The 12,112-nt window shown below is 44.6% G+C and overlaps 1 protein-coding gene across 1 annotated transcript in view; it reads right to left on the bottom strand.

Moving 5' to 3' along the window:
• SLC17A8 (solute carrier family 17 member 8) overlaps positions 1 to 11,709 on the bottom strand; it is a gene marked incomplete at its 3' end in the record, with an annotated part of 30,953 nt that extends 19,244 nt beyond the window's left edge. Inside the window, exons 1-3 of the mRNA XM_081128471.1 lie at positions 11,603 to 11,709; positions 7,088 to 7,340; positions 1,610 to 1,728 (exon numbers count right to left, since the gene is read on the bottom strand). Coding sequence (XP_080984597.1) covers positions 1,610 to 1,728; positions 7,088 to 7,340; positions 11,603 to 11,703 — 473 coding nt within the window. The 5' untranslated portion in view covers positions 11,704 to 11,709. The remainder of the gene's footprint in view (positions 1 to 1,609; positions 1,729 to 7,087; positions 7,341 to 11,602) is intronic.
• Positions 11,710 to 12,112: the final 403 nt, after the last annotated feature.

Here is a 12,112-nt window from a genome sequence, read left to right as displayed (position 1 = left end):
CCCAAGCCCCAGTCCCTGGACCAATCAGGGCCATGTGCTTGGCAAGACAGGGATGCCCTGCCTGGATGAGGGCCCGACCCTGGACACCGACCAGCATGAGGCGAGCTTGCTGGAGACCCACCGTTCTGCTGGGTTTACCCCACAGGCCCGTTCTGACTATTACCTTGGACTGTGAACATCGGGGCTATGTCTCCTGCTTCGCAGTTCTGCTCCCACTTTACCAGGATGGGCACAGAGTCTCGGAGAAGCAGGCTGTGTCCTGGGACCAGCCAGGCACACGACCGGCTGTGTGCCTGTCTCCGCCCCCACCTCTCTGCCCTGTGCCACCTGCCTTCTCCCTGCCTTGACCAGCGCGTCCTGGGGAAAGGGAGCAGCAGCATCTTCTTTCTTTCTCACACATGTGAAGGAGGCTTCAGCCCATTTTACATGCTGGGAAATTACGTATGATTTCTTTTTAGGGCAGAAGTGTAAGCAGTAATCCCAGAGACCATAGAAGCCAATATTTCATCACTTTTTTAAAAGAATATAATAGGTAAGTGACAATAAAAAAGGGACAAATTAGGTAAGAACGTAAGTAGACACAGTCATGCTTATATATATTTAGATTCTACGGTAGTGACTTTCAAATTTTTTTACCTTGACCCATAAAACAAAATATATTTTATACTGCAACCCAATACATACTCATACACACAAATGTTACCAAAACCGGATTCAAAAACCAAAATTTAAATGTGTAATGAGCTAAGATATTTTTTATCCTGTTTTATTGTATTTAATTATCTTCTATTTATCTCTCTCTTTTTTTAGAAAATGCTCACTGGTAAATTGTTATATTGATTTTATTGCCATCTAAAGAGTTGTGTTTTAGAATCTGAAAAGCACTGCTTTATAAAATGCATGCTTCACAAAATCCATATGTGTAAAGCCACACAGGACATACATCTGGAAGGGACCTGGGACATTGAGTGCACTCCTTTTCCGGTTCATGTACGCTCTACATCTCCCAGTGGCCACCCTCTTCTGCTTGAAAACCTCTAGTAACAGAGCTCATTGCTCCTTGAGGCACCTCCTTCTGCCCTGGCTACTTGTAATTGCTCAAACACCTGCTATAGAGTCTCAAGGGCATTAAAGACGTCTCGCAATCTCGAGGCCAGTCCCTACTACTCACATGACAAAACCTGTGTGGTACTGGAAGATATTCACACAGAATGTCACAGGTCAAAGTGAACTCACACACAATCTAATCCATGCTCCATTTCACAGGTGCAAAAACTGAGGCCCAGAAAAGGAAGGAAGGTGACTCAGCAGAGGGCACCAAGTGAGTTACTTAGGGTCCAGAAACTGTTTCTCCTGACTCAGAGTCAGTACCTACCCTCTCATATTCTTTTTACTACATAATCACTTAAAGAACTACAAGGTAAATTAGATTAAATAAAACAGGAAAAACAGGATCATATGGGATTGATATTTGCAAATCACCTCTATGGGAGTGGCTCCTATCTTTCCTTCTGCACCCCCAACTTGAGAGCGAGGCCTGCGGACATGGTAGAAGTACAAAGCCATGCTGTGATCTGGGTAGCACTCACGTTGTATCGGTTTATCTTACCTGTTAGCAGCAAACTTGTTTGAAATGAAACCACCTGGAATTTGTGTCACGATATAACCCCAGAAAAAAGATCCATGGATAAAGCCCACCGTCTCTGGATCCCAGTTAAACTGTGCTGTCTGAAAACGAGAAACCAGATACAGTGTGTTTGTCAGAAAACACTTGACCACCATTTTTTGCTCATGATCCCACATAATAACCTCACAAATTCCTTCTTTCCTTCATTTACTCAATAATTATTTACAGAGAGCCTCGTGTGTGCTTGGGATGTAGGAGTGAACACAACAAAGTACCTACTCTCAGGGAGCACACCTGGTATAAAGAGATTGTGTGCCAATTTACACATATGTATATAGGTATATATACACACACATGTATACACCATATATATGGCATATATACCAAATAAATATGTACTATCATAAATTATGGTATATATGCATATGCATATACACCACATATCTGAAGGAAATGATACATATATGGTGCATATACCAAATATATATACCATATATATACCAAATATATATGCACACCGTTATATGTTATTATATATATGCATATATACAAGATATATCATATATACCATATATCTGAAGGAAATGAAACATATATATGGTGTATATATATTTGATATATATACCATATACCAAATAAAAATATATACATAAATGTGTGTGTGTGTGTGTGTGTGTGTGTACACCAAATAATGTTGAGTGCCAAGAAAAAAATGAAACAGCTTATGAAGAAAACAAAAAGTAAGTTCTAGGTTTACTGGGTTATTTCCTAGGTTGTTCGGATGCCAGTTTGTGTTCACAAAGGGAATGAGAGTCTTAAGTCCCATTTCTTAGGATAACAAAGCCTGTTCTACCCCCCCCCCAAGATGTGTGGGGAGAAGCGGCACGAATATTCTCTGTAGGTTACTCGTCTGCTTAGAGATTTTGCATTTAACACGTTTAGCGCTGGAGGGTAGTAGGGTCTGGGTCAAGGTCAGCAGCGGTGGTGGTTGTGACAATGAAGACAAGAGCGATAAAACACCTTCCACAAGTCTCAGGCCACTGAAAATGTGATTTTCTACTGCTGGATCCATTCCTCACTTTCCTCCCCAGGCAAAGCAGCTCACGCTTCTCAGGCTCCCTGCAAATGTCTTTCCCTCTGAGGAGGCGCCCGGTGGCCCCGAATCAGTGTGGTCGCCTTTCCCTTTGCTTGTTCCACAGGCCTCTGCTCTCGGGGCCAGGCACCAGGCCGTGCTGTTCCAAAACCAGCCGTTCACGCCTGCAGCCATCTCCCACACGGGCGGCCAGCGCCTGCAGGCAATTATTATTAGCTCCTTTTTTGGCAGATGAGGACATTGAGGCTTAGGGAGAGGAACTTACTTACCCAAGGTCACACCAGTTACGAGTTACTAGTCACAACAACTGGTTATAAGGAGAGCCGAGACTGAGACCTCTTACCTGCCTGACCCCAAACACTATTCTTTCCACTGCTCATAAAGGCTTCCCTTTCTGGCTGAGACTAGAGACTCTATTTCTTTGCCATGAGTCGCAGAATAACCTGAAGAACCAAGGCTCCCATGCAGAGGAATCCGCTTCCTCCCCCCGCCCCCCCAATCTAACCAGAGGCTCTAGTTAAACAGTACTGGACTGAAGCAAGTCCCACTGGAGTCAGCGACAATTAAGTCACCTCTCTGGGAAGGCAAGGCTCAAGGAACTACCGATTTGGAGAGCAGTGGGGAACCATGGAAAAGGGGGGGAAAATAGTCCGTGGAGAGACCCAGAGAATGGAGCAGACTCAGAGAGAAGCAGAGGTGAGACCACGAGGGGCGACCACGCTGGAGGCCTTAGCTATGGATCCCTCGTTCCCATGAGGTCCAGCTCCACGCTGGCCTTGCTGGCGGGGCCTCTGTCCCTGCCTCAGAAACAATGACATGAAGACTCCTTCGGCTCACAGTGGAGGACAGCCTGGATTTCGGTTCCACCTCAAGCTGGACCCCCTGTCCTGGGCACAGACCCCACAACCTCACACAGCAGCTCTGCTCTCTGCCCTTCACTTTCATGAGTTCCCTTCGCCCTCCCATAATCCCTTTTTTAACTTGAACTGGTTTCACTGAGTTTCTATTCTTTTGTAACCAGCAATCCCTTACCAGGACACAAGGGCAACTTGCTCAAGGTCTCAGAGCTAATAAACAAGAGTCAAGTTGGAAACCGGGTCTGGCCAGTTCCAAAGTCCACCCTCTAAACCTTCCCGGGCTCGTGATTCATGGGAAGGCGTCTAGACTTCTCCTGAGGGTAATGAGAAATAATTGCAGGTTCTCAAACGTCAGCCATTGACTGCTTACACATGCTAGGTTCGCATGCTTTAAAACTCAGAATTATGAAACTCCAAATGATTATTCACATTACAGCTAAAACTACCTTTTACACCAGTAGTAGAAATACATGGTGTCCTAAAAAATGCATAAACGCTTTGAATAATTATAAAGACAGTGTTTATTAAAATACATTCCATTTTCAAAATGTAGTCGAGGCTACAGACGTTGTGTGCATACGATTTTTGGTGACACCCTATATGTCCACATATTTGCATACCATCTATCTATTCATGCTGCTTAATTCTCTCACTATTTTGAAAATGGGGATTTAAAATTATCTCAGTGCAAAACACCTAGATTTCCCTCCATAAAATGAAAAACCAAACAAACAAAATTACCAGCCATTCAGAGCCTTTCTTAATACAATTTGTGAAACAGCTTTGTCTCAGGCTGAACACATGGAGCTGCTATCTAACCTTCGCTCTGTTTGGGTAAGAGAGAAACAGCCTACTATAAATTAGAGTTGGGTTAGAGCTTCTGAAATGCCACTCAGCCTCTACTTTCGAAGCCAAGGAAGACACCGTCAAGTATATTTTAGATCTTAATCAGTTTCTCTAGACTCCAGAGGGCAAAACCATAGAAACTATAGAGCAAACACCAGCACTGCTCCTCAGGTTTATCAAAATGCCTTTCCAGGTGCCCAAAGCAGGCCCTATTGACCTGGGCTGTCATCTCAGGCAACAAACCAATGCAAACCACCATCTCGTTGTGATCTGGCCTCAGCAGACAAGTTTTAATTAGCTGGCCTTGCTCACAAAAGGCTGGAAGAATGCATGCGATACACACCTGAAAGCTCACTAATACGCACACTCTTTACTTAGAAATGTATGACATGCTCCCCACACCTCAGCTGCCTCCCCGCACAATAAAAATACCCAGGATATCTTTAGAACAGCTTCAGCTGTGACATCAAAAAGAGACTAGTGAGAAGGATCTCCATGGAGCTCTTTTCCTCTAGCAGAATAATCTCTTAGATTTAAAAAAAAAAAAAAAGCTGTGGCAACAGCTTGAATGGACCAGGAGAGCATTATGCTAAGTGACATAAGCCAGTCAGAGAAAGACAGATACCTTATGCTTCCACTTATATATGGAATCTAATGAACAAAATAAACTAACAGGTAAAATAGAAACAGACTCATAGAGAACAGGCTGAGAGCTGTCAGAGGGGAGCGGGGTTGGGGAGCTGGGTGAAAAGGGTGAAGGAATTGCGCAAAAACAAAGAACAAAAAACCTCATAGACCCAGATAACAGTATGGTGATTACCAGAGGGAAAGGGGGTGGGGATAGAAGAGGGTAAAGGGGGGATACACGGGGACAAAAGGAGACTTCACTCTGGGTGGTGAACACACAGTATAATATACCAATGTCATCCCAATAAATTCAATTAAAAACAAAAACAAAAACAACCCCTGCAAGCCAACTAAAGACTCCTTTTTAATAGATTGAAATCAAATTTTCCCAAGTCAGTGCTTGGCAGGAACTGGTCCAGGTAACGCTAATGGATGCGCTGAAGGAAGGCGTCTGCAGTCAAGGCCAGGAAACACATTCCGCGCCCCGGGAGCTCCTCAGGGACACAGCACAGGGAAGGCTCCCATTCACGATCACGGCCTACGGAACAGTCACCGGCCAGACACCAGTTTGGGGAACTCTGGTCTAAATGTCTTCCCAGTTGCGGGTGGGGACCAGACCAGACAGCTATTAGATGCCTCTCTGCAAGCAGATGGACTTCCACGAGTCATTCCAGTGCGTGTGCTCAATACAAGGAAACATGTATTTGCTGGGTATCTATTGGGCATATAGTTGCATCTTTTTCAATGATTCTCAGTCTGCCGTTTAAGAAACAAACCAGGTTTTTATCTTTCCAGTGATTCATAAAAACAATACTATTTAAGCCATACCACAGCATGCTCGCTTATGACTACAACAGCCCTGGAACTGGGTCTCCTGTTTCCATTCACATCAAACCCCACCCACTGGGAGATCACTGGCTAAACTATGATCATTCTGGAGCACAGAGCCGATCGTATTGCCTCCCCTGAAAGCTCATCCATGACTCCCGACACGGTTTACCAGGCCTGACATGACCCGGCCCCTTTTTGCCTTGCTGCCCCCATCATTTGATGCTCACCCCCACTCTACTCTCCCACGAGGTTCTCACCTGGACTCTGTGAGTGGAGTCCTGTGGATCTGTGAACTTGGATGGGAAAAAATCGGCATCTTTGTTTCTACTAACTGCTAACTAAATTTAGCATTTTCTGCAATTATGAACGTAGGCAGCAAACCTCAGTCGCATTCTCAGTACCTATGACTCCATTTCTAGTGGAAATGATCAATCTGTTCATATCTACATGGCAGTTGTTGCCACTATCTCAAACTATTGTTTATAGTTCAAACTTCAAAGCTACACTGATTTTTAGACCCATTGCTAGATTTCGTCGTCTGACGTGTTCATAAAGAAGCTCATGTTTCTATTTTCTATATCACAAGTTTTATTTTCAAATATTTTGCTATCTATATTTTAATGTTTCCTTTATAATCCCATATATTCAATTTTAAGAATTTAAAACATTATTCTGAGAAAGGATTCATAAGGTTCATAAGTCTTCACCAGGTTGCCAAACATGACACAGAAAAGAGGAACTCCTGCCTCAGTTCCAAACTCACCATCCTCTCTCTCTCTCCCCCTTCTTCTCCCCCCACCCCCAATAGTCTTGGACACAAGATGTTCCTTTTTTTTCCAAGACTCCTCTTACCACCCCACCAAAGCCCTCTTTGTCAAATTCCTCCCACCCTTCAGACCCAGCCATGACTTTCTCTGGGAATTCTTTCACAATCTCAAATTCTATATCGGGCCCCCTCCCCTATATGATCCCGAGCATTCTGAGCACTCCAACGTAGCGCCTAGAACCCCGAACTGTAACCGCTTGTGCGTCCCTGTGAGGACAAGGGCCCAACCGGTGCTGGTCAGCATCTTGCACGCTGCCCAGCACACGGTGGCCGCTCTGCATTTCTGTCACATCATGAAGGAGGCTCAGCGCGTCCTTTCACATTGCAAAGTATCTGCACAGCCATGGCGAGGAGAGCTCCCACCATAGACGGACACCCACCTGAATTTCCGGTTTCCCATCAACGTAGACAGTGCTGTTGTTGACCATTTCCACGATGGCAACTCCAAGGTTGCAGCGAATCCCAAAGGAAATGCAGAATCCCAGCCCGCTCATGATGGCGATGATGTAACGCTTGGGGACGCCGCAGCAGTGGCAGTCACAGAGTGGGGGGCTCGGCCGGGGCGCCTGCACCGGCCTTCCCTCCTCATTCAGCTCGATGTTATTTTCTTCCTCGGTGGTCCCATCGATTTTTCTACAGTGGAAAAGGAATGGGCAGGGAGGATAGGTCAGGATCAGAGGAAAACAAAATGTACTATTCAAAAAGAAAAAGTGTGCCCGGAAAGGGAAAGGGAAACATGAAGTAGGATGCAGCCTGCATTTTTAAATATTATTACCAGCATCACAATTATTACTAAAATAAATTATAAAGATAAAATTACTGATATTCTGGATACTGTGTTACACTTTGATGGGCATTAAGTCATTTCAATCTCATAAGCACCCCACGAGGTAGATAGTGTTATCTTGACATTTTACAGGTGAGGAAACTGAGTCGGCTGAAGTGGGATGCGGGCCCCAGGCCAGAGGCTGTGTCTCCGACAATGTGCTTCACTGAATTTCCTCCTGGAGGGTAGCAACAGGCTTCATCCACACTGCAGGACCCATAAAGTCAAAACTCTAAGGTTTGACTTTAACCTTAATGTCGTTGGAGCTTGTTAAAAAGATATACAGTGGGAAATTGATTCACTTGCAGATTCTTTTCTTTTTTGCTGAGTGTGGGCTGGACTTAGTGACTTGCTACCAAAGAACAGAGCATGGAAAGCAGAGAAACCTGGCAAACACTCCTTCACCAAGTAATCAAGGTCAGCATCACTAGCAATAAGTCATGTCGATAGCATGTACCCCCCATAGGATGTGATGAGAAAGGCATTTCGCCTCTGTAGTATTTCTTCCTAAAACATCACAAGCCTAGGCTAATCATAAGAAAACTATCACCTAAACCCAAACTGAGGGAAATTCTACAAAATGCCCAATCAGCATTCCTCAAAACTGTCCAGGTCAATGAAAAACAAGAAAAGGCTGAGACAGTCACAGATCAGGGGAGACTAAGGGGACGAGACGACTAAGTGCAATGTGGTATCAGGATTGGATCCTGGAACGGGAAAAATGACATCGGTGGAAAACGTAATGAAACTTTAATGAAGTGTGGAGTTTGATTAGTAATTCATCAATGTTGGTGTCTTAGTTTTGATGAATGTACCATAGTAACGTAAGATGTGAACATTAGTGGAAACAGAGCAAGGGTTATATAGAAAATCTCTGTACTATCTCTGCAACTTTCCTGTAAGCCTGAAGTTATTCCAAAACAAAGCTTAGTTTCAAAAAACAGCAGAACTCCAGGGAAGGTGGAATTCTGAGCTTAGGTAGGTCTCTTACACCAAAGCTGAAATCCTGATAAGAAATGGGATCCTGAGAACCTGGGATGAGAGGATACCTGAGACTGGGTTGGGGGATAGCTGCACTTGAACATCTAATGCCCTAAATTCCTCAGAACCCTCTGGACCTGCACAAGTGGCTACTTCCCCCTGTTGGAAGATATATGTCCCTTGTTCCTTTACTTAAAAATTAAGCAAAGCTTCAAATGGGGCAGGTGACTTACAAGACAATACTGATGCTCTTTGGAATCTGCTCCCACCTCCCTTCCAGGCTGCCAGACCAATAACTGGAACCAAATCCCACACTGGGCATGTACTGGGCCTGCCAATGGAGGGGGTGGTGGTTATCCACCAAAGAAGCAGGATCTCACTAACATTTACCAGCAGGAAGCAGCAAGTGTGCCTGGGAATGGATCCTGAATGTACTGGAGGGAGATGGAGGGGTAATGAAGTGGGATATGAGAAAGTTCGTCAATATGAGGGTTGGTTGAATTCTTCCCCCCCAAAAAAATCTGTTCAAGTCCTAACCTCTGATAACTGTGAACACGACCTTCTTTGGAAATAGAGTCTTTGCAGATGCAATCAAGTTAAAATGGGGTCCTATTAGATTAGGGTGAACCTTAATCCAATGACTGAAGTCCCTATAAGAAGAGGGGAATTTGACCCCATAGGCTCGGAGACCAGTGACTGTTCTGAAGGAAGCCTGACAGTGCCTGACTGCCCCAGCCTCGCGTGGGAACTCCAAGCACCTCCCGGGCGCCTGCCACGCCCCTGACTGTGAGCAGCGTGACCCTGAGGCACGCCCCAGGTTACAGGGCATCCCCCGAATCCCGCTCAGATGATGACCTGTCTCAGACACCAGTGGGCGTCTAGAAGTACCCTGCTTGCTAAGTCAGAAAGTCAGTGTCTCTAACTTCCAAATGTGCTTGCCCCTGTCCCTTACAGAGAACAGTGCTTTTGATTTTTATTTATTTATTTTTTACATTGGATTCTGCCAACTGGCTTAATGTGAAAAGTAAGTAAGGGTAAGGGGGGGCTGTCCATCAGTGGATGCCCGGCTGTGGGCGAGGCATTCGATATAATTATCTGACAGGCCCGAGGTTCACAGCAAGTGTGCGGCAGAGCCGGTCTCACCGGAGGGGCCCTAATTCTGGAGCTCTGTTCAAAGGCCCCTAGAGCCGAGGATCAACCTAGATCGCTGGTCAATTCATGCTTTTTTTCTCCTTCCCTGGCCAATAATTTCCCTGTAGGGATCACTGAAAAAAGGGGCTCCAGTTTGGCTTTACTTTTGCTGAAGTCATTCTACAATTGTGACGACGATGCTGACACCTAGCATGATCTAGTGTACTCTCTACCCCAAGCATAGTCACCCGTTTTTCCATTGTTCTGAGTTCCAATTCCGAGAAAACTGTCCAGAGTCCTAAACACAGAGCTGGTGTCTGGGCTGAGGTCACACAACTTGGAAATTAGTGATTTTGTTACATCCCTAAGTCGACCAAAAGGATCCTTAAGTGGACCATCTACTCAAACAGCAAAACCAGTTCCTAGGAGAAGTCTCTTCTTGAGGGGGAGGGGGGGACTACTTAAATTTCAAAAAGCAATTAAACTTAAAAGTTGGCAAAGAAAATTCCTAAGTACTTTTTGTCAAGTATTTTATAAACTGGCACAGAATCTGGTGATTATAATGGTGACTGGGGTCCAAAGTCGTGGTTTTTATTCCTGACTTTGTCAGATTCCTTTGTCATCACATGAATGCGCCAGTGAAACCACTATGCCTCCCATTTGCATTTTTAATCAAACAAACACCCACCCCCATCAATAAGGTGTTACCCCGGGAGAGGTCATCAGAAGGAAAAAACACTCTTAGGACAGGTTATTTTAATCATGGCCTGTGTTTGGCAGGCTTACCCTGCTTTCACTAAACTAGGTTTTCATCTATACGTGATAATTCAGGTCTGACTGAAACCTCTTTGTGTTTCATCACTAAATTAATAAGGTGCCCAACCCAGTTCTCTGACTGTGAAAACTCATCAACAGAAACACAATAAAAAGTGTAACAGTCACAGGAGCCCGTTATAACGCAGGACGTGGGACGAACCGCACTGTGCCTAGAAGGAGTCCTTCAAATGCCAGCATTTTTAAAATAAAGAGGTAACAGACAAGTTCAAAGAAGATACCAGGTGACACTTCCACTCACTTTGTTTAGAAATAATCATTCAAACACGTGAGAATCTTAGCAAGGATTTTTCACATTTCTTTATATCAGAGGGATTAAGGGAGGCGTTTTACCTTGTACGTGAGGACCGCTTACTAATTCATCAGTGAAAACCTAGGAAGGCATTTACTATGTCTATAAAAAAGTCACAAATTAAAATGTTACCTCAATGCATTCATTAATGGCAAACTCTCCTTTCAATAATAATATATTTTAATTTTTAAAAATATTAATTTTTTTGTTTGGACAAAAACATTCAGCTCAATGATAGTTCCTAACATTTTCCCACTGGAATCATGTAAGATTCTCTGCTTTAAAGAATACTCATTTTTTAACTTACCTTCTGCAGACTATTGTGTAACTAACTACACCTCTCTTTGAAAACTACACAATCGGGAACCACTCTATATAGTTTATATGACAAGCTAAACAATTTGCAAATATCTTATTTTTATTTACAGTGGGGGGGAATGAAGTAAAAAAATTCTTTAAAATTATTTCAGCTCCAAGCATAATCATATTTGTCATTCCTACAGAATTACGGTGAAATATTATTTCCCCAAGTCTTTTCTAATTCAATTCCAAACACACACTCCATAAATCACCACGTCCAGTAAGGGCTAATCCTGCTGTAGAGGGAGGATGCACGTCTTGGGCATTTTCCTGATTCAACCCTGTACATTGGATGCATCTTTTTCTCCCCAGGCATCGTCTGCTGGAGCTGGAAGGGGCCCCAGAGCCATCTAGTCTGACCCACCTTCTCCTCATTCCAATACGGCTTTAAAAACACCAAGCAAAATCCCTCAAGCACTGGCAGTGCGAAGCCACTCAGAAATAAACCTGAAGTTTGCATTCAAACTTTACCTTTGTAAAATCCCCAGCGAACCTCCCACGGCAGTCTTCACTCCTTCCTTTCCGGGTTTCAGAATTTTTTCTCTGAAGGTATCCAGGGCTTTAAAAGGCATTTTGGATGGGGGACACCTCAGAGCCGTTTAACAGCCAGTCTCAGAGTCTGTCATCCTTCCTCATTTCCAGCACAGGGACCACTCTGCTCTCCTTGGTGAACACTCTGGAGTCAGTTCTCATGGAGGTAACCACTTCAAATCAAAAAGGAGATGAAACCCAGCCCAGATCTGCCAAGTGGAGACAACACCCTCCACCCCCCACCCCCCCAAAAAAGAAGAGGCCGAGGGAGGTGTGGCTGGGAATGCAGCCCCTTGAAAAGCTCCAAGCTCAGCAGCAGCCGGGGGCTGAGTCAGCTGAGCGCAGCCTCGCTGCCTCCCTGGGGCTGCAGCTGGCGACAGGGAATGGGCTCCAGCCCACAAGGTGTTCCCACACCAGAGACAGGCGACAGCATCTGCGGTGTGTCTCCAG

Source organism: Miniopterus schreibersii, assembly GCF_964146895.1.
Source record: "Miniopterus schreibersii genome assembly, chromosome: 2".
NCBI classification, from domain to species: Eukaryota; Metazoa; Chordata; class Mammalia; order Chiroptera; family Miniopteridae; genus Miniopterus; species Miniopterus schreibersii.
This window is presented reverse-complemented; position numbering and strand designations above follow the sequence as displayed.